This window comes from Cetorhinus maximus, unplaced genomic scaffold (genome assembly GCF_964194155.1).
Source record: "Cetorhinus maximus unplaced genomic scaffold, sCetMax3.hap1.1 HAP1_SCAFFOLD_417, whole genome shotgun sequence".
NCBI lineage: Eukaryota > Metazoa > Chordata > Chondrichthyes > Lamniformes > Cetorhinidae > Cetorhinus > Cetorhinus maximus.
In genome coordinates this window covers 123,273-146,945 of record NW_027596363.1, presented here as the reverse complement: position 1 = coordinate 146,945, position 23,673 = coordinate 123,273, and the positions used below count along the sequence as shown (strand labels likewise).

The window sequence follows — 23,673 nt, the reverse complement described above, 5'->3', positions numbered from 1 at the left end:
GGTGTTCTGCAAAGCGGTCGCCCAGTTTGCGTTTGGTCTCTCCAATGTAGAGGAGACCGCATTGGGAGCAACGACTGCAGTAGACTAAGTTAGGGGAAATGCAAGTGAAATGCTGCTTCACTTGAAAGGAGTGTTTGGGCCCTTGGACGGTGAGGAGAGAGGAAGTGAAGGGGCAGGTGTTGCATCTTCTGCGTGGGCATGGGGAGGTGCCATAGGTGGGGGTTGAGGAGTAGGGGGTGATGGAGGAGTGTACCAGGGTGCCCCGGAGGGAACGATCCCTACGGAATGCCACCAGGGGGGGTGAAGGGAAGATGTGTTTGGTGGTGGCATCATGCTGGAGTTGGCGGAAATGGCGGAGGATGATCCTTTGAATGCGGAGGCTGGTGGGGTGATAAGTGAGGACAAGGGGGACCCTATCATGTTTCTGGGAGGGAGGAGAAGGCGTGAGGGCGGATGCGCGGGAGATGGGCCGTACACGGTTGAGGGCCCTGTCAATGACTGTGGGTGGTAAACCTCGGTTAAGGAAGAAGGAGGACATGTCAGAGGAACCGTTTTTGAAGGTAGCATCATCAGAACAGATGCGACGGAGGAGAAAGAACTGAGAGAATGGGATGGAGTCCTTACAGGAAGTGGGGTGTGAGGAGCTGTAGTCGAGGTAGCTGTGGGAGTCGGTAGGCTTGTAATGGATATTGATGGACAGTCTATCATCAGAAATTGAGACAGAGAGGTCACGGAAGGGAAGGGAAGTGTCAGAGATGAACCATGTGAAAATGATGGAGGGGTGGAGATTGGAAGCAAAATTAATAAATTTTTCCAAGTCCAGACGAGAGCATGAAGCCGCACCGAAGTAATCATCGATGTACTGGAGAAAGAGTTGTGGGAGGGGGCCGGAGTAGGACTGGAACAAGGAATGTTCCACATACCCCATAAAGAGACAGGCATAGCTGGGGCCCATGCGGGTACCCATAGCCACACCTTTTATTTGGAGGAAGTGAGAGGAGTTAAAGGAGAAATTATTCAGTGTGAGAACAAGTTCAGCCAGACGGAGGAGAGTAGTGGTGGATGGGGATTGTTCGGGCCTCTGTTCAAGGAAGAAGCTAAGGGCCCTCAAACCATCTTGGTGGGGGATGGAGGTGTAGAGGGATTGGTCGTCCATGGTGAAGAGGAAGCGGTTGGGGCCAGGGAACTGGAAATTGTTGATGTGACGTAAGGAGTCAGAGGAATCACGGATGTAGGTGGGAAGGGACTGGACAAGGGGAGAGAGAAGGGAGTCAAAATAACGAGAACTGAGTTCCGTGGGCAGGAACAGGCTGATACGATTGGTCTGCCGGGACAGTTCTGTTTATGGATTTTGGGTAGGAGGTAGAAGCGGGCTGTCTGAGGTTGGGCGACTATCAGGTTGGAAGCTGTGGGAGGAAGATCTCCAGAGGAGATGAGGTCAGTGACAGTCCTGGAAACAATGGCTTGATGTTCAGTGGTGGGGTCATGGTCCAGGGAGAGGTAGGAGGAAGTGTCTGCGAGTTGACACTCAGCCTCCGCGAGATAGAGGTCAGTGCGCCAGACAACAACAGCACCACCCTTGTCAGCGGGTTTGATGACAATGTTGGGGATGGACCTGAGAGAATGGAGTGCAGTAAGTTCAGAGAGACAGATTAGAATGGGTGAGAATAAATAAAAGTTGGTCACCAGGAAATCCAATGCCTAATTCAGAAGCAACGTCTTTAACCAGAGATAAAAGCAGAAAATGATGGAAATACTCAGAAAATCTGGGAATTTCTGAAAATTGAGAACCAGAATTATATTTTCAGGTCTTTCCACTGATCCTGTACAGTTCCGCTGACAAGTCACAGACCTGAAATGAAAACTATGGCTGTCCACAGACGCTACCAGACCTGTTTAGAATTCGAAAATGTTCCGTTTTTATTTCAGATTTACAGCATCGCTTTCCTTTTTTCTTCAGAAGAGAATGTAGAGCCCATTGCCAGAAGCATTAGAGGTCCAAGTCTGTGCTGGACACGCCTAGGTAAAGTCACACTGTGAAAACATCATTCAGCAGCTAATTATGGAAAAAGGTTTACTCGATCATCTGATTAGTTGACACAGCAGCAGTCACATCTGATGGAGAAAATTGACTGATTTCATGCATGGGAAGGCATTTACTCAGTTTTGCCACCAGTGAACAATCCAGCTATAAAAGTTCAAAGGATTTGCTCCGCAATAGGCGCATTCTTACTGACAAGACGGAGTTTAAATGTTTGGTGTATGGAAGGAGAAATCACTTCTTCACCTCACCTGCGAAGAATCCATATCTAACTGTAGGGGTTTGTTCTGTTGTTAATTACACCCAGGACAAAAGTATGGTAGAGGCCGATGCAATTTATTGTATCAATTAATTGTATAATTTAAATCATGACCATAAATCTGCAATTACCATCGGATCATAAAAATATATTGGATAATTAATTATATCCTCCCACCCAGCATTCAATGCGGGACAGAATGTGCCCTATCCGGAGCGCCATGGTCTTACGCATGCGCATTGAGGAGTCTGATTCGCACCTGCGCATTGCGGGCTCTTGGCTGAGCATGCGCAGTTCTGTCCTGTGCCTGGAGCCGCAGAAAGTGGGTGAGAAAATGGCGACTGGAGCAGAATAACAGAGTTAGTGGGTGTGCGGGAGGAATGGAGTCAGCGGAGTGGGCAGGGAGGTTTTATAAACACTTGGTGCAGCCCGCAGAGCCTTAATCAGAAACTACAGGCCCCGCGTTTGCAGCGAACAGACCGGATATGGCTGGGTCTCCCTCTGCTCGGCCCGGGGACGCGGCTGTGCAGCAGAGCGCATGCGCGGTCATCCTGGTCCAGGTAGCAGGAGGACAGAATGTTGTGAATATCCTGGACTGACAGGGATGGATTTTGGAAACTCCTTTTCCAGGGGGTTAGAAGGGGAGGATTTACACACAACAAACTCAAACCAAGAGAAATATTTCTCATTTTCTGTCCTGGACTGACAGTGATTGATTGTTTTGTAATCTTTTCATAGGATATCACATGGGAAGGATTTGCAGACGGGAAACTCAAACCAAACATCAGATCAAGATCTGACAGACTCACTCGATTCATCAACCTTTGAGAGTAAGTAATGAGTTTCAGGTCATTATCACTCATTGTGTAAAATTTTTGCTCACACCCCTCCTGTAAATCTTGCTTCTTAACTTAAATCTGTGTCCCATAACCCTTTTATGATCAGATAATGTGAACAGCTTTTCTTTAACTACCTCATGTAAACCAATCATTAACTTGTATACCTCTATCAAATTTCCCCTCAATCTACTTTGCTCCAAGGAGAACAACACCAGTTTTTCCAAACTAATCTAAAATCCTTCACCCGTTGAACCACTCTGGTAAGTCTCCTCTGCACCCTCTTAAGGACCCTCTCATCCTTCATAATGTGTTGTGATCAGTGGTTTACACAAACCCAGATGTTCTGTGTCCATGTCTGTGATGTCATCACAGATCAACAATTACACTGTGACATCAGCACACATAGATAATTACACTGTGACATCAGCACACGCCGACAATTGCGCGGTGACATCACCCCGCTCCCAGGGTATTTCCTCAACTGGGAGATTTTTCTCTGACTTCAGTGCTTCTGATTCTTTCCAGCTACATTCTCCGGCAGGAGTTTCCAAAGCTGAAAAGAGTTAAATTGTTTCACAGGTGAGTAGTTTTGACAATTCATCTACAATTTGGAGCTTTTAGTCTCTGTTATCTGTGTGAGGTCCGACAGCTCTGCGGCTGGTGTGACTCCTTTACTGTGGATCTGATTCTGTGTCTATCCATTGCTCTGTTTCACCTCTGCCCTCCCTGATCACCTCTCTGCTGTTGTCTAACTTTCTCTGTCTCTAATAGTGGGTGTATTTTAGCTCTGTTTAGGATTTTACGGTTACTTCTGCCAACTGCTGCCCTGACCATGTGCTGCTGGCTTACCAGTTATAGCTTCCCACCATATCTTTCATAGTCAGGAGTTGTTTTTCCTGCGATATAGTCCATCTCGCTTCTACCCCTGAGCTTATATTGATCATCAGCTTCTGTATCATTTTTGTTCCCTGTAGTTCATTCTGCACCCCTGAAATGTTAACTCTGTTTCTCTCTCCACAGATACTGCCTGACCTGCTGTGTATTTCCAGCATTTTCTCTTTTTATTTCAGATTTCCAGCAGCTGCAGTATTTTGCTATTATTTTATTTGGCAGGCAAAGTTACGGAGGTGGAAATAGGCGGTCTTAGTGATATGTAGTCAGAAGCTCAGCTTAGGGTGAAATATGACACTAAGGTTGTGAACAGTTTGGCTCAGCCTCAGAGTTGTCAGAGAGATGGATGGCATTGATGGTTAGGGAGTGGAGTTTGTAGCAGGGACTGAAGACAATGGCTTCAATCTTCCCAATATTTAAATGGAGGAAATTTCTGTTCATCCAACACTGGATGTTAAACAAGTCAGGATGGTGTGTGACTTGGAGGGGAACTTGGTGGAGGTGATGGTGTTCACCTACATCTACCCTGGTCTTTCTAGGGGATGGAGGTTGAGGGTTTGGGAGATGTTGGTAGAATTGCAGATGCATAAAATTCCTTTCCTTCACCCCCTGCCTCTCCCATCTCCCTCTCTATTTCCCCCAGTAGATGCTGGTGTTTTGTATAGTCTCTGACCAGTTGGCAGGTTTTTCTTCCCTGAAGGACATTAGTGAACCAGTTGGGTTTTTATAACAATCCAGCAGTTTTCATGGTCACTTTTTCCTGGTACCAGCCCCACAAATTACCAGATTCATTCACCTCAATTTCACAACCTGTTTTTGTGATATTGTGGTTTCTCTCTCATTCACTTTTGTCTATTTAAACTATTTCCCCAGGATTTTCAATTGGGAAACCCAACGTTTCATCAGAATCTGACGGTGTCGCACAATTAGTCGTAACCTGAATTTCATCGGATTTTGAAGATGGAAGGAAAAAGCACCGTTCACCGTGGGGAGAAACCGTACACGTGTTCTGTGTGTGGACGAGGCTTCAGCCGATTATCTGGCCTGTCAAAACATAAATGCAGTTACAGTGGGGAGAAACCATGGAAATGTGGAGACTGTGGCAAAGGATTCAATTATCCATCCAGGCTGGATACTCACCAGCGCACACACACTGGGGAGAGGCCTTTCACTTGTTCTGTATGTATGAAGGGATTTATTGATTCATCCACCCTCCTGAGACACCAGCTCATTCACACTGAAGAGAGGCCGTTCACCTGCTCCGAGTGTGGAAAGGGATTCACTTGGACATCCAGCCTGCTGAGGCACCAGCGAATTCACTCTGGGGGGATGCCATTTACCTGCTCCGAGTGTGGGAAGGGATTCATTCAGTTATCCAACTTGCTGACACACCAGAGAGTTCACACTGGGGAGAGGCCATTTACCTGCTCCGAGTGTGGGAAGGCATTCACTCAGTTATCCAACCTGCTAACACACCAGCGAGTTCACACTGGTGAGAGGCCATTTACCTGCTCGGAGTGTGGGAAGGGATTCAGTCAGTCATCCACCCTGCTGAAACACCAGAGAGTTCACTCTGGGGAGAGACCGTTCACCTGCTCCGAGTGTGGGAAGAGATTCACTCAGTCATCAAACCTGCTGATACACCGGAGAGTTCACTCTGGAGAGAGACCGTTCACCTGCTCCGAGTGTGGGAAGAGATTCACTCAGTCATCAAACCTGCTGACACACCTGCGAGTTCACACTGGGGAGAGACCATTTATCTGCTCCGAGTGTGAGAAGGGATTCGTTAATTTATCCGATCTGTTGAGACACCAGCAAATTCACACTGTGGAGAGACAGTTCACCTGCTCCCACTGTGGGAAGGGCTTCACACAGTCATCCCACTTGCTGAGACATCAGCGAATTCATACTGGAGAGAGGCCGTTCATCTGTCCTGTATGTGGGAAGGGATTCACTGTGTTCTCTGACCTCCTGAAGCACCAGCAAATTCACACTGAGGAGAGGCCGTTCAGCTGCTCCAAGTGTGGGAAGGGATTCACCTGGTCATCCCAACTGATGAGACACCAGCGAGTTCACAAATAATGAACAGGATGTTGCTGTTAATCACATCCAGGACTGAACCTTGTTCATTGTAGTCTGTTTCTGCTGATGTTAATAAACTCTAGCCCAGTTATTGGGGCTAATATTCTGGATAAGGACAAATAAAATATATTTGTGTTAAATATAGCATATTGAGTCTTGTTAATATCTCTAACACAAGTTAGTTTCTCTGGAAGGGCTCTCCCTCTCCCCTCTCTCCTCCATCCTCACCTCTAACAACAAGTGTAAGGAGCTCATGCACCTTCTTTGTCACTAAGATTGAGGCAATCCGATCAGCTGCCTCTGCTGCTTCCCTCCCTTCCACTAGCCTACTGGGACAAACTGCCTCTATAATGTTCCACCTTGTCCAAGCCGTGAACCCACATCTTTCATTAGCTTCTCTCCCATCCCCCTTCCTGCCCTCTCAGTGCTCATCTTGTCCATGAGACTCACCTCCTGCTCCATCGACCGTATTCCCACTAAACTGCTGATCCCCCAACTTCCCCATGTTCACTGATATTGTTCACAGTTCTCTCTCTTCTGGTACTATCCCTCTCTCCTTCAAATCATCACACTTTCCTCAAAAAACAATTACTTAACTCTTACTGTCCTTGCAAAGTATTGACCCATCTTCAATCCCCAGTTCCTCTCTGAACTCTTGAAAAGTGTTCACACCTCCCAAATCCATCTCCATCTTTCCCAGAACTCCCTGCTTGAATCCATCCAATCAGGTTTCTGCCCCTGCCACTGTACTGAAACAGCTCAGATCAAAGCCACCAATGACATCCTATGTGACAGTGGCAAAGGGAAACTATCCCTTCTTGACCTGCTTTGACAAGGTTGACCACACCATTCTGCTCCAACACCTCTCCACTGTCGTCCATGGGTGGGGCTGCTCTCTCCTGGTTCCATTCTCTATCTAATCATAGTCAGAGAATCACTTGGATTGTCTTCCCTTCCCACTCCCACAGTTACCTCTGGTGTCCCCAGAGGATCCAGCCTTGGCCTCCATTTATTTCTCAGCAACATTCTCCCCACAGCGACATCATCTGAAAACACAGTGTCAGTTATCACATGGACACTGACAGTGCCCAGCTCTACCTCAGCAACACCTCTCTCGACTTCTCCACTTTTGTTAAATTATCAGAATGTTTGTGGATGTGCAGAAATTTTCTCCAATTAAATTTTGGGAAGATTGAAGCCATTGTTTTCATTCCTGAGCTACCAACTCCATTCTTTATCCTATTTCTATCAGGTCATCTCTCAGCCTTCTCTTTTCCAGAGAAAAGAGCTTCAGGCTATTTAGCCTTTCCTGGCGATTATAACCTATCCGTTCCTGTAACATTTGTGAATGAACTTTTATGTCTTTGGCCCTTGCGACGCCTGACAGCAGTTTCGAGTCTGTATGACCCTTCTTCAGAGGGCGTTTCTATTGGACAGAGTGGTTTCTGGGCCGCAGAGAATTGTGGGATTTTGAAAATGGGAGAAGAAAGCACCATTCACAGTGTTCTGCATGTGGATGAGATTTCAGCCGATCATCTGGCATGGTCAAAACATAAATGCAGTCACAACTGAAAGCAGTTGTGCAAATGTTGACACTGGGAAGGGATTCATTTACCTATAGAAATTGGAAACTCATCGGAGCGTTCACACTGGGGAGAGGCCATTGACCTGCTTAAAGTGTCAGAAGGGATTCACTCCGTTATCCCACCTGCAGACACACCAGCGAGTTCACACTGGGGAGAGGCCATTCATCTGTGCTGTGTGGAAAGGGATTCATTAATTTATCCAACCTGATTGCACATCAAAGAGAGCTTTTAAATTTCAAGACTGTGGGAAGTCCTTTACAAGTTCTCAGGAACTGATCCGCCAGCAATGTATTCATACTGATGAGAGACCGTTCAGATTCCTTCTTTACGGGACTGGATTCAGGCAATCATCCCACCTCTCTCTGCACAAGCGCTCTCATACTGGGGAGATGCTGTACACCTGCACCGAGTGTGGGAAGATATGCATTCACTCATCCCACCTGCCGAGACATCAACGAGTTCACAGTGAACTACAGTGATTGGATTTTCCTGTTAATAATGTACAAGAATGAACTATACCCATTGGGGTCTGTTTCAGCTGATGTTAATAAACTCCAGCCCAGTTATAAGGTTAATATTCTGGATAAAGGTCAAATAAATCAACATTCTGTCAAACACAGAGGATGTTGAATTTTTAAAAACATCTCTAACACAAGTTAGTCCTTGTTTCGGACTCTCCATCTCCCTTGTCTCCTGCATCCACACCTCCAACAAGTGTGAGGAGCTCATGGAGATTATTTGTCACTAAGATTGAGACAATCTTGAAAATCTTGAGACAATTGAGATCAGATGCCTCTCCTGCTTCTCTCCCTCCCATGAGTACATCCTTGTCCCCGACATCCTTGCAATTTGCATCCAATCTCCGACCAGTCTTCCGTCTCCAAAACCATGCTTACCTCCCAAATCCATGCACAATGGTCCTGGAACTTAGGGGTAAAATGACATTGTGAAAGGATTGTTCACCGGCTGAATTGTCACGTACTTACTGACAAGACGGAGTTTAAATGTTCTGTATATGGGAAGAAAAAATAATTGTTCACACCGCCGACTGAGACTCCAGTGAGTTCACATCTAAATGTAGGTAGTTTTACTGCAGTTATTTACACCTGGGACAGTATTATGGCAGAGGACCCATGCACTTTGTTTGTCATACCAATTGACTGAATAATTTTATATATTGGTCTTGGGCTTCGTTCGTCATCGGATCACAAAACATCATTTTCTATTCAAAAAAACGACCTCTCAATGGCAGCCTGGTTACCCAGCCTTCAACAGGGGCCAGAATTTGCCCTATCCTCACAACGGGAGCTCCCTACACATGCGTATTAGGGTGTGTGCTTGGAGCATGCGTAGTGCGGCCTGTTTCATGAGCATGCGCAGTGCTGGTCTGTGACTGAAGCTGCTCAGAGCGGGTGAGTGAATGTCGAGTGGAGCAAACTAACAGAGTTAGTGGGTCTGTGAGGAGGAATGGAGCCAGCGGAGTGGGCAGGGAGGCTTCATAAAGAGACAGTGCAGGCCTCAGACCCCAAATAACAAGGTACCGGTCTTGTATTTACAGAAAAAGTCTGGATTTCTCCCTGCGCAGGCCCGGGGTAACGGCCGCCATCTTTATAGTGGGCAATGTGCAGCAGGGCGCATGCGCGATCACCCTGGTCCAGGTAGCAGGAGGAGAGAATGTTGTGAAATTCTATCCTGGACTGACAGGGATGGATTTTGGAAACTCCTTTTACAGGGGGTTAGAAGAGGAACATTCACAGACGGTTGAGATCTGACAGAGTCACTCAATTCATCAGGACCTGGATCCTCCTTTTTTAAAGCTCTGTACGAACCGTTTCCCAAACTTGCCACACTCAGTCCAGGATAGAAATTCAGGACCTGGATTCTATCGGCCTCTGAGTGTAAGCATTGAGTTCCAGGTCATTACCACTCACTGTGCAAACATTTCTTTCTCACATCCCTCCTGTACATCTTACCCAAAATCTTAAATCTGTGACCCATAATCCTTTCACGATCTGCTACTGTGAACAGCTTTTCTTTAGCTACTTTATGTAAACCTTACATAATTTTGTGCACCTTTTGTTAAAACTTCCCTCAATCTACTTTGCTCCAAGGAGAACAATCCCAGTTTCTCCAACCTAACCTTGCAACTAAAATCCCTCATTCCTCGACCCATTCTGGTAAACCTCCTCTGCCCCCTCTCAAGGACCCTCCCATCCTTGATAATGTTTGGTGATCACTGGTTTGCACAGACGAGATGTTCCTTGTTCGTTTGTGTGACATCATCACACATCAACAATCACTCTGTGACATCATCACACTTCGACAATTACACTGTGACACCATCACACATCAACAATCACACTGTGACATCACCCCGCTCCCCGGGTATTTCCTCAACTGGGAGATTTTTCTCTGATTCCAGTGCTTCTGATATCTTTCTAGCTACAGGCTCCGGCAGGAGATTTTAAAGTTTGAAACTGAAATTGTTTCAGAATTGAGTATTTTTGACCATTCATCTACAATTTGGAGCTTTTAGTTCTCTGCTCTGTTATCTTTTAGAGGTTCCATCGCTCTGGGGCTAGTGTGGCTCCTTTCCTGTGGATCTGAATCCATGTCCATCTTTTGCTCTGTTTCACCTCTGCCCTCCCTGATCACCTCTCTGCCATTGTTTACCTCCCTCTGTCTCTAATACTGGGTGCACTTTAGCTGTGTTTGGCATTTAACTGTTACTTCTGCTGATTTTGTCCAAATAAGGTTTCCTCCACTGTCCATCCCCAGACCATGTGCTGCAGTCTTACCAGCTTTATCTTCCCACAGTATCTTTCACAGTCAGGAATTGTTTTTCCTGTGCTATAATCCATTTCTCTTCCACTTCTGAGCTTATATTGACCATCAAATTCTACGCCATTTTTATTCCCTGTAATCCATTCTGCACACCCTGAAACGTTAACTCTGTTTCTATCTCCACAGATACTGTCTGATCTGCTGAGTATTTCCAGCATTTTCTCTTTTTATTTCAGATTTCCAGCAGCTGCAGTATTTTGCTATTATTTTATTGCAGGCATTGCTCACGGAACCGAGTCTAGAAACACAGATGGACCAATTTAGAGCCGGTTTGTATCAGGGTGGGTGTTGGTTACAGAAGTTGGTCCCTGGCCTCCAGTGTAGGTCCTTTCTCATCAAGTCATAAAATCATTGAATGATTTCAATACAGACGGAGGCCATTTAGCCCATTGTGCACATGCTGGCTCTCTGCAAGAGCAAGTCAGCTAGTCCCACTCCCCTGACCTTTCACTAACAAGACCAGCAAATATTGTAAATCCCCAGTTGCCTGTGGAGAAGATGATGTTTGACATTCTTGAACCACTGCAGTCTGTGTGGTGAAGGTGCTCCCACAATGCTGTTAGGTAAGGAGTTATAGGTTATTCACCCAGCGATAATGAAGGAATTGTGATATATGTCCAAATCAACAACAGCAATTTGTGTTTATATAGCACCTTTAACGTAATAAAACTTTCCAAGGCATTTCAAAGAACAGTATGCGTTTATAAAAAGCTTTAGTGATTAGGACTGTACAATCAAAGCTCTCTGCTGTTGACTGAGTTCTGGATTGGCTGATTGATGGACACTGTAACCAGGTCAGTCTGAGTTTCCTCACGGTGAGTCTGCAGTGGTGACTTGAGTCTGAGGACGACGAGAGATTAACCATATGAAGACAGAGTAAAACAGAACAACTGCGCTTCCACAACGGCAGCAAACACAGCCTTTAAAATAAGGATGACAATTTTATAATTTAGGTTCTCCTCAACCCGGAGCCATAAGACCATAAGACATAGGAACAGAAATTAGGCCATTCGGCCCATCGCGTCTGCTCCGTCATTCAATCATGGCTGTTAAGTTTCTCAACCCCATTCTCCCGCCTTCTCCCCGTAACCTTTGATCCCCTTACCAATCAAGAACCTATCTATCTCGGTCTTAAATACACTCAATAACCTGGCCTCCACAGCCTTCTGTGGCAATGAATTCCATAGATTCACCACTCTCTGGCTAAAGAAGTTTCTCCTCATCTCTCTTCTAAAAGGTCTTCCGTTTACTCTGAGGCTTTGCCCTCGGGTCCTAGTCTCTCCTACTAATGGAAACATCTTCCCCACATCCACTCTATCCAGGCCTTTCTGTATTCTGTAAGTTTCAATCAGATCCCCCCTCATCCTTCTAAACTCCATCGAGTATAGACCCAGAGTCCTCAAACATTCCTCATATGTTAAGCCTTTCATTCCTGGGATCGTTCTCGTGAACCTCCTCTGGACCCTCTCCAGGGCCAGCACATCCTTCCTGAGATACCGGGCCCAAAATTGCTCACAATATTCTAAATGTTGTCTGACCAGAGCCTTATAAAGCCTCAGCAGCACATCCCTGCTTTTATATTCTAGTCCTCTCGAAATAAATGCCAACATTGCATTTGCCTTCCTAACTACTGACTCAACCTGCAAGTTAACCTTAAGAGAATCCAGGACTAGGACTCCCAAGTCCCTTTGCACTCCAGATTTCTGAATTCTCTCCCCATTTAGAAAATAGTCTATGCCTCTATTCTTCCTACCAAAGTGCATGACCTCACACTTCCGCACGTTGTATTCCATCTGCCACTTCTTTGCCCATTCTCCTAACCTGTCCAAATCCTTCTGCAGCCTCCCTGGTTCCTCAATACTACCTGTCCCTCCACCTATCTTTGTATCATCTGCAAAGTTAGCCAGGATGCCCTCAGTTCCTTCATCTAGATCATTAATGTATAAAGTGAAAAGTTGTGGTCCCAAGACTGACCCCTGCGGAACTCCACTAGTCACCGGCCGCCATCCTGAGAAGGACCCCCTTATCCCCACTCTCTGCCTCCTGCCAGACAACCAATCTTCTATCCATGCTTGTACCTTGCCTCTAACACCATGGGCTGTTATCTTACTGAGCAGCCTCCTGTGCGGCACCTTGTCAAAGGCCTTCTGGAAGTCCAAGTAGATAACATCCATTGGCTCTCCTTTGTCTAACCTACTCGTTACCTCCTCAAAGAATTTTAACAGATTTGTCTGAGCCTGTGTAGGTCAGTGAACACAGGAGTGATGGGTGAACAAGACTTGGTGCGAGTAAGCACACAGGCAGCAGGGTTTTGGATGACCTCAAGATTACAGGGAGGTTGAATATGGGAGGCCGGCCGGGAGTGCGTTAGGAAAGTTAAATCTAGAGGTAACAAAGGAATGGATGAGAGTTTCAGCAGCAGATGAGCTGAGACTGGGGTGGAGTTGGGCGATGTTACTGAGATGGAAATAGGCGGTCTTGGTGATGATGTGGATATGTGGTTGGAAGCTCATCTTGGGGTGAAATATTTTACTATGGTTGTGAACAGTCTGGTTCAGCCTCACACAGTTGTTAGCGAGAGGTGCAGAGTCAGTGTCTGGGGAGTGGAGTTTGTAGTGGCGACTGAAGACAATGGCTTCAATCTTCCCATTATTTGATGGAATAATTTTCTGCTCATCCAGTGCTGGATGTCAGACAAGTCAGGACGGTGTGTGACTTGGAAGGGAACTTGGAGGTGATGGTGTTCACATACACCTGCTACCCTGGTCCTTCTAGGGGGTGGAGGTTGAGGGTTTGGGAGATTCTGTCAGGGTTCTCCTGCATTCCTCACTTCTCTCTCGCTCTTTCTCCCTCCTCCCCTAGAAGCCCGAATCTTGTGTAGGCCCAGACCGGGTGGCAGGTTCCCTTCCCTGAAGGACATTAGTGAACCAGTTGGGTTTTTATGACAATCCAGCAGTTTTCATGGTCACTTTTTCCTAGTGCCGACCCCACAAATTCCCAGATTCATTCAGCTCAATTTCACAACCTGCCTTTGTGTTTTTGTGGGTTCTCTCTCATTCCCTTTTTTCTGTTTTAAATCAACTTCACAGGGTATTAGAAGGGGAAGGTTTGCTGTTGGGAAACTCACACCAAGACCTGAGAGTCACTTGGTTCATCAGGACCTGAATATTATCGGCCTTTGAACATGGAAGCAGAAAGCGGTGCTCACGCTGGGGAGAAACCGTGTAAATGCGGGGACTGTGGGAAGGGATTCAATTACCCGTCTGACCTGGAAACTCATCGACGCAGTCACACTGGGGAGAAGCCATTCACCTGCCCTAAGTGTGGGAAGGGATTTACTCAGTCATCCACTCTGCTGACACACCAGCGAGTTCACACTGGGGAGAGAACGTTCACCTGCTCTGAGCGTGGGATGGGATTCATTACTTCAACCAACCTACTGACACACCAGCGAGTTCACACTGGGGAGAGGCCATACACCTGCTCTGAGTGTAGGAAGGGATTCACTAGGTCATCCCACCTACTGAGACATCAGCTGGTTCACTCAGACCAGAGACAGTTTACATGCTCAGTCTGCGGGAAGTGCTATAAAAGTTACCAGGACCTGATCTTGCATCAAAGTGTTCACACTGACGAGAGACCGTTCAGGTGCTCTCACTGCAGAACTGGGTTCAGGCCATCATCTGACCTCATTGTACATCAGCGCAGTCACACCGGGGAGAGGCCGTTCACCTGTTCCATATGTGGGAAGGGATTCACTTAGTCATCCAACCTCCTGAGACACCAGCGAATTCACACTGGAGAATGGGCTGCTCACTTGCCCTGACTGTAGGAAGGGATTCATTAGTTGAACCTACCCACTGAAACACCACCGAGTTCACACTGAGGAGAGACCAGTCAGCTGGTCTGTGTGTGGAAAGCGATTCACTCAGTCATTTGTGCTGCTGAGACACCAGCGAGTTGACAAGTAACAGCAAAATCAATCACTGTAGTTAATCACATCCTAGACAGAACCATGTTCATTGGGTTCTGTTTCTGCTGATGTTAATAAACTCTAGCCCCATTATAGAGGCTAATATTGTTGATACATATCAATTAAATCAACTTGGTGTGAAATATAAGGTGTGTTGAATCTTTTTAATATCTCCAATACTCTGCTTCTCCCCTGTCACCTCCAACCTCACCTCCAGCAACAAGTATGAGGAGCTCATGGAGCTTCTTTGTCACTAAGATTGAGACAATCCATTCAGCTGCCTCTGCTGCTTCCCTCCCTTCCACTAACCCACCAGGACAAACTGTCTCTAAAGTTCCCTCTTGTCTGAGCCCTGAACCCACATCTTTCTCCGGTTTCTCTCCCATTTCCCCTCATACCCTCTCAGTGCTCATCTTGACCATGAGGCCCTCCTTCTGCTTGCTTGACCTTATTCTCAATAAATTGCTGATTATCCAACTTCCCCATGTTCGCTGATATTGTTAATGTTTCTCTCTCTCCTGGTAATGTACCTTTTATCATCAAATCTATCATCATCACCCATCCTAAGAATAGCTCTTGATCTGACCATCTTTTCAAACTACTGCCCCATCTCCAACATCCATTTCTTCTCCAAGATCCTTGTACTTGGTGTCCCAGAAGATTCAATCCTTGGCCCCTCCTATTTCTCATCTACATGCTGCCACTCGGTGACATCATCCAAAAGCACCGTGTTAGTTTTCACATGTACACTGACAACACCCAGCTCTACCTCACCACCATCCCTCTCCATTCCTCCACTGTTACTAAATGATCAAACTGCTTATCCCAAATTCAGTACTGGATGAGCAGAAATTTCCTCCAATTAAAAATTGGGAAGACCAAAGCCATTGTCTTCGGTCACCACTACAAATTCCGTTCCCTAACTACCGATTCCATCCCTCTCCCGGGGAACTGTCTGCAGCTGTACTGCACCGTTCACAATGTCGGTCTTTTATTTGACCCCAAGATTAGTTTCTGACCACATATCCACACCATCACTAACACCAGATATTTCAATCTCCATAACGTTATCTGTCTCCATCCCACCCCCAGCTCATCTGCTGCTCAAACCCTCATCCATGTCTGTGTTACCTTTAGACTTGACAATTCCAATACATTCCTGGCCGGCCTCTCACATTCACCCCACCCCCACACGGAAACGTGAGATCCTCCAAAACCCTGCTGCCCATGTGCTTTCTCACGCCAAGTCCTGTTCACCCTTCACCCCTGTAGCCATTGACCTAAATTGGCTCCTGTTCAAGCAATGCCTCAATTTTAAAATTTGTAACCTTGTTTACAAATCCTTCCATGGCCACGTCCCTCCCTATCTCTGTAACTCCCAGTTGCACAACCCTCTGAGATATCTGTGCTATCTCATCCCGTACTCTTTAGCATCCCTGATTTTCATTACTCCACCATTGGTGGCCGTGCCTAGGTGCAAAGTTCCGGAATTTCCTCCCGAAACCCCTCCAGCTCTCTCTCCTGATTAAAGATGCTTGTTAATATCTGCCTCTCCAATCAAGGTTCTGTCCATTTACCCTAATATCGACCCATGTCACTCGATGTCAAATGTTTCTTTATGAAAGTCCTGTGAAGTACCTTGGCACGTTTTGTTACATTAAAGGTATTATATAAATACAAGTTGTTTCTGTTTCATAACAGCCAGTTTGTGCACAGTAAGATTCCATAAACAGCAGTCAGACTAACTGATTAATCTAGTATTTTTTGGTGGTGTTAGTTAAAGCACGAATGTTGGTCCCACAGCACCAGGAGAACTCCCCTGTCGACAGGATGTGGAGTTGTTGAGCTCTCCTGAGCTGAGAGTGGAGCTGAATGAGCTGTCGGGCCTGCAGTGAACCTTGCAGAACCGTTGCCTGGGATCTTTCCTCTTAATTCACTGACTCCCAGTTGCAATTGTTGCTGCAGTTAAATAGTTAACTTTGAATATCAATCCCAATTTAATCTTTGGAGCAAAATCAACAACTTTAAATCGGCAGCAGAAGAGAAAGAATTTTTTTCTGTTTATTTAGCATATTTCACAATTTCAAAACATCCCAAAGATTCACAGTCAATGATGTATTTTGGAAGTAAGAATGAGGAAAAGCAGAATAAACTAAATGGTACAATTTTAAACAGAATTCAGCAACAGAGTGACTTGGGAGTGTATATACACAAATATTTATATGTGACAGAACAGAATGTTATTATCTATTGCGAAAGGAATTGAATTCAAAAGTAGGGAGGTTGTGCTCCAATGCACTAGTGAGGCCACATCTGGATTACAGTGTACAGGATTGGTCACCTTATTTAAGGAAAGATGTAAACATGTTGGAAGCAGTTCAGAGAAGGTTTACCAGGCTAATACCTGGACTGGGTGGGTGTCTTGTGCGGAGAGGTTGGACAGACTAGGCTTGTATCCACTGCAGTTTAGAAGATTAAGAGGCGACTTGATTGAAACATATAAGATCCTGAGGGGTCTTGACAGGGTGCATGTGGAGAGGATGTTTCTTCATATGGGAGAATCTAGAACTAGGGGTCCATGTTTAAAAATAAGGGGTCACCCATTTAAAACAGAGACGAGGCGGGATCGTGAATCTTTGGAACTCTCTTCCTCAAAAGGGTGGTGGAAGCAGAGCCTTTGAATATTTTTAAGGCAGAGGTGGGTAGATTCTTGGTAAACAAGGGGGTGATTGGTTATCAGCGGTAGGTGTGATGAAAATATCAGGTTACCATCAGATCACCCATGACCTTATTGAATGGCAGAGCAGGCTCAAGGGGCTGAATGACCTACTCCTGCTCCTTGTTTGTATGAAGTAGAGGATGGTGAATAACAGCTCGAAACCACAGTCCTCCCTCCCACTGAGATACTGATCCTTCCAACATGGAGGAATTTGGGCTAGAGTGGCTTTGATGCTCAGATTTGCTCTGTTTCCATATGATCAGATTGATCGAGAAGCACTGGGGAAGGTGCGAGGAAGATTTACTGGAATTTTGCCAGAACTGGAAAGTTATGTCAATCCACAGAGATTGAACAGGTTGAAAAAGGTTTTGTTGAGGAAAATGAGTAAGGGATGACCTGACCGAGGCCTTTAAGATAATGAGAGGGTTTGACAGGGTAGACAAGTGGAAGACGTTTCCACTTGCGAATGAATGAGAATAAACATAAGTTAGTCACAAATAAATCTAATCTCCATTTCATAAGCAACTTCATTAACCAGAAATAAAGCAGAAAATGCTGGAAACATTCGTCACATCTAGGAGCATCTGTGAATTGAGAAACAGTATTAACTTTTCAAGTCTGTTCACTGATGCAGTGCAATTGTGATGTAAAGTCATAGCCTATGTTTAGCTCTCCACAGACACTATCAGATCTGATGAAAATTCCAGCATTTTCTGTTTTTATTTCAGATTTATAGACCAGATTTTCTCCAACTGTAGTCGGTTAAGAATGTAGAACTCATGATCAAAAGAGCTTGAGATCCCAGTGTGAGCTAGAAACTCATGGGCAAAATCACACCATGAAAAGATCATTCACTGGCTGAATTGCTGGCAGTGCGGAGTTTAAATGTTCTGTGCATGGGAAGAAAAGCCATTTGTTCACACCGCCTGCTGAGGCTCCAGTGAGTTAAGATCTAACTGTAGGAGTTTGTTCTGCTGTTCATTACATCCAGGAGAGAATTATGATGGAGCCATATTGAATTGAATTAATAATTTTATATCAAAAACAAAAATACCTGGAAAAACTCAGCAGGTGTGACAGCATCCGCGGAGAGGAACACAGTTAACGTTTCGAGTCCGTATGACTCTTCAACAGAACTAATTATTCTATTTTTCCTTAGTTTTGTTGAAGAGTCACACGGACTCGAAACGTTAACTGTGTTCCTCTCCGCAGATGCTGTCAGACCTGCTGAGTTTTTCCAGGTATTTTTCTTTTTGTTTTGGATTTCCAGCATCCGCAGTTTTTTGCTTTTATAATAATTTTATATCTTGGCCCTGTGGCTCCATTCGTCATCGGATCACAAAACATAATTTTCTATTTAACAAAGGAGGTTTTCAATGGCGGCGGACGTACCCAGCATTCAATGGGAGGCAGGATGTGCCCGAACAGCACTGCGAGCTCCTCGCGCAGGCGCAGTACCGCTCATTGGTTGGAACATGCGCATTGCAGACTCCGACTGGAGCATGCGCAGTGCGGTCTGTACCTGGAGCTGTTCGAAGGGGCTGAGAAATGACGAACACGAGCGAGTAAATAGTGCCGGTGAGTGGGGAGGAATGGAGGCGGCAGAATGGGCGGGGAGGCTTCATGAACATCCAGTGAAGGCCCGAAACTGCGAAATGAAGCGGCCAGTCCCGCGGTTGCACCGAATGGGACGACGACAGAAACTGTGGCCCGAGTCTCCGCTCGGAGTCAGGCCCGGGGTAACGGCCGCCATCTTCCTCGGGGCAATGTGCAGCAGGGCGCATGCGCGGTCATCCTGGTCCAGGCAGCAGGAGGAGAGAATGTTGTGCATTTCTATCCTGGACTGACAGGGATGGATTTTGGAAACTCCTTTTACAGGGGGTTAGAAGGGGAGGATTTACACACACCAAACTCAAACCAAGAGGAATGTTTGCCTCTTGTCAATTTCCATCCTGAACTGATAGTAATGGATTTTGTAAATTTCTCTTACGAGTTACTAGGAGTGGAAGATTGACAAACGGGAAACTCAAACCAAAATCACATCAAGATCTGACAGAGTCAGAAATTCACAGCAATCTCTCTTCCTGCCCCCTGGGCAAGGATGACCATGCATGTGCCCTACTGCACATTTCCCCCAATAAAGATGTCAGCTCCTTGGTTTCATCTCAAAAATAGCCTGAAAGGAATACTTTATTGGAAGTTACAAAGTAAAGCAAACTGATTTTCAGAATATTAAACTTCAGCCCAGTTACAAGGATTATTAACATCAGCAGAAACAGACCCAAACTGTCAGAAAGAACATGGTTCATTCCTGGATGTGGTTAACAGCAGCAAAAACAGCAGAATCCCACCCCTGCTGTCACTTGTGAACTCACTGGTTTCTCAGCAGTTGGACTATCAATTAAATCCCTTCTCATACACGGAGAAGGTGAATGGCCTCTCCCCAGTGTGAACTCCCTGGTCTGTGTCTTGGAGATGATGGTTTTCCCATGTACCAGCTGCTCTTGTCCTTCCAGGTGGAAGGTGGTGCTCTTGTCCTTCCTCCTCAAATGTGGGTTTGGCAGAATCTGTCAACATTCTTGTTGAGTTGCAGTTGGATGAAGTCCATCTTGTTTTCCTCCATTGCTCTCTCTCCTTCTCTCATGTTCTCTCTCTCTATCTCCTCTCACAGATCACAGAGTCTTGTATAGGCCCAGACCGAGTGGCAGGTTCCCTTCCCTGAAGGACATTAGCGAACCAGTTGGGTTTTTATGACAATCCAGCAGTTTTCATGGTCACTTTTTCCTAGTGCCGGCCCCACAAATTCCCAGATTCATTCAGCTCAATTTCACAACCTGCCTTTTTGTTTTTGTGGGTTCTCTCTCACTCCCTTTTTCCTCTTTTAAATCAATTTCACAGGGGATTAGAAGGGGAGGATTTGCAGTCGGGAAACTCAAACCAAACATCAGATAAGACCGGACAGATGCATTCTATTCATTTGGATCAGAATATCACTGGATTTTGAACATGGAAGTAAAAGGCACCGTTCACGGTGGGGAGAAACCGTACATGTGTTCTGTGTGTGGACAAGGCTTCTGTCAATCATCTGGCCTGTCTAAACATAAGCGCAGTCACACTGGAGAGAAGCTGTGGAAATGTGGGGACTGTGGGAAGGGATTCAATTACCCATCTGACCTGGAAACTCATCGGCGCAGTCACACAGTGGAGAGGCCATTCACCTGCTTGCAGTGTGGGAAGGGATTCACTCAGTCATCTGACCTGCTGAAACATCAGCGAGTTCACACTGGAGAGAGACCATTTACCTGCTCCGAGTGTGGGAACAGATTCACTGAGTCATCCACCCTGTTGAAACACCAGCGAGTTCACACTGGGGAGAGACCATTCACCTGCTTGGAGTGTGGGAAGAAATTCACTACCTCTTCCCATCTGTTGAGACACCAGCGAGCTCACACTGGGGAGAGACCGTTTACCTGCTGCGAGTGTGGGAAGCGATTCACTCGGTCATCTGCCCTGCTGAGACACCAGCGAGTTCACAAGCAACTACAGTGAATGGATTTTGCTGTTAATCACATCCAGGACTGAACCATGTTCATTGGGGTTTGTTTCTACTGATGTTAATAAACTCCAGTCCAGTTATAAGTGTTAATATTCTGGCCAAAAATCAAATACATTAACTTTGTGTTAAACACCGTGTGTCGAGTCTTTTTAATATCTCCAACACAAGTTAGTTCCTTTTGAAGGGCTCTCCCACTCCCCTGTCTCCTCCACCCTCACCTCCAACAACAAGTGTGAGGAGCTCATGGAGCTTCTTTGTCACTAAGATTGAGAAAATCCGATCAGCTGCCTCTGCTGCTTCCCTCCCTCCCACGAGCCCACCGGGACAAACTGTCTCTAAAATTCCCCCTTGTCCGAGCCCTGAACCCACATCTTTCCCCATTTTCCCTTCCATCTCCCCTCATGCCCTCTCAGTGCTCATCTTATCCATGAGACCCAGTTCTCCATCCTGGGATTCTCGGTGTGGACAGGGTGGGATGTGTTTGGAGACAGGAGTTCCCAGTTCCCCACCCTGGGATTCTCAGTGTGAACAGGGTTGGATGTGTTTGGAGACAGGATGTCCCAGTTCTCCACCCTGGGATTCTCAGTGTGAACAGGGTGGGATGTGTTTGGAGACAGGATGTTCCAGTTCTCCACCCTGGGATACTCAGTGTGAACAGGGTGGGATGTGTTTGGAGATGGGATGTCCCAGTTCTCCACCCTGGGATTCTCAGTGTGAACAGGGTGGGATGTGTTTGGAGACAGGATGTTCCAGTTCTCCACCCTGGGATACTCAGTGTGAACAGGGTGGGATGTGTTTGGAGACAGGATATCCCAGTTCTCCACCCTGGGATTGTCAGTGTGAACAGGGTGGGATGTGTTTGGAGACAGGATGTCCCAGTTCTCCACCCTGGGATTCTCAGTGTGAACAGGGTGGGATGTGTTTGGAGACAGGATGTTCCAGTTCTCCACCCTGGGATTCTCAGTGTGAACAGGGTGGGATGTGTTTGGAGACAGGATGTTCCAGTTCTCCACCCTGGGATTCTCAGTGTGAACAGGGTGGGATGTGTTTGGAGACAGGATGTCCCAGTTTTCCACCTTTAAAGGGACAGGGAGAGGACCAGCTGGGCTGAATGACGCTGCTTTATGACATCACTGCAGTGCCTAGTAACCATTCTCCCTGAGCCCTGCTCATTATGGGCTGGCTTTAGCTCAGTGCTGTTACACAGAGGGAAACAGGAGGAGGATTCGAGCCGTCTGGAGCTCAGGATTAATGGGGAGAGATACAGGATCAATTTCAACCTTACTGAGTGAGAAATGTCATTGTCCCGGACACTCCCTGTCCCTCAGTATCTGTATCCGGGGGACAGGCTGATGGGTGAGTGTGTTTGATTCTGACAGTAGTTGTTCACCTCAATGATGATGACTTAAAACCACCAGCTTCTCCCCCAGACACAGATCCTGAAAGACAAGGAGTATCTGTAATATTTTGGACCATGTCCTTATTCCAGTTTTGAACCCCTTTCTCACATCTCCTCTCATTCTGCTTTGTTCAAATGAAAAGACCCCCAGTTTCTCCAGTCTCTCCTCATGGGAAAGAAAAGTCAGAACTAGGTTAGGAACACAAACAGGAGATTCACAGCAGACAGGTCATCATGAGAATACATTACATTCCATAGTCAGTTGATATCATCTGGAATACACTGTCTGAAGCTTTGGTGGGAGCAGGTTCAACAGTAACTTCCAAAGGAAATTGGAGAAATGCTTGAAGGAAAACATTGACAGGGGAGTGGACTATTCAGATCGCTCATCCAAAGAGCTGGCAAAGGCTCAATGGGCCAAATGGCCTCCTTTTGTGCTGTAGCCTCTCATCCGTGGTATCACCCCTGCAAATCTCTTCTGCACCCTCTCAATGACCTTGACACCATTCCTGTTATAAGATGCCCAGGATTTGACTCAATATTCTAAATGCAGCCTAACCAATATTTTTCCAAATTAATTTTATGAAGGAAAGTGGGGTAACAGGTTCAAACAGCATTTTTATCTCGTCCTTCAACTGTAAAGATTTGTGTATCTGAACCCCTGTAACATGGCTAAACGACATTGAGGTAAAATCAAAAAACTACTGCGGATGCTGGAAATCCAAAACAAAAACAGAATTACCTGGAAAAACTCAGCAGGTCTGGCAGCATCGGCGGAGAAGAAAAGAGTTGACGATTCGAGTCCTCATGACCCTTCAACAGAACTGAAGTATAGTTAGGAGAGAGGTGAAATATGAGCTGGTTTAAAGTTGGGGGGGTGGTGTGGGGGGAGAGAAGTTGGTGGGGGGCGGTGGTTGTAGGGACAAGCAAGCAGTGAAAGGAGCAGATAATCAAAAGATGTCACAGACAAAGGCAGTCATTTATATGAAATATCCTGTACACGCAGAAATGGAATTTCAAGATTTTATTTAGTGAAGAATTATAGAGAGTTGTAAAGAGAATTAAGAGTTAATTATACATGAGTCTAATTTACAATGTAGACTTTACATTATATTAAATTTCCATTGAGCTTAGAGCAAGTATTTAGCTGCTTGAAGTGCTGTCTGCACAATAATGATTGTCCAAACTGTCTGTCTGAAGCCTCCTTCCCCCCGCCCCACTCAACATCTCCTGTAACCCCCAGATTTTCACTCTAAGGTCACACCAAGTCTGAGTCATTAAAATGAGGCCTCACTGGGAAAGGTTTGGGAAATGCTGTATTAATAGACTCAGCACTTTGTGTTTAATACAAAGCTGTTTTATTTGAATTTTATCCACAACATTAACCCTTATATCTATCTGGAGTTTATTAACATCAGCAGAAACATACAGTAACGGACATGGTTCAGTCCTGGATGTGATTAACAGCAAAATCCACTTACTGT

The 23,673-nt window shown here is 45.9% G+C and overlaps 1 protein-coding gene across 1 annotated transcript in view; it reads left to right on the top strand.

Moving 5' to 3' along the window:
• The window catches only part of LOC144673632 (uncharacterized), a 127,405-nt gene extending 106,524 nt beyond the window's left edge, over positions 1-20,881 (top strand). Inside the window, 6 exon segments of the mRNA XM_078535377.1 lie at positions 2,482-2,622; positions 5,021-6,108; positions 7,763-7,850; positions 7,920-8,163; positions 13,701-14,350; positions 20,274-20,881. Coding sequence (XP_078391503.1) covers positions 2,482-2,622; positions 5,021-6,108; positions 7,763-7,850; positions 7,920-8,163; positions 13,701-14,350; positions 20,274-20,783 — 2,721 coding nt within the window. The 3' untranslated portion in view covers positions 20,784-20,881.
• The last annotated feature ends 2,792 nt before the right edge of the window (positions 20,882-23,673 follow it).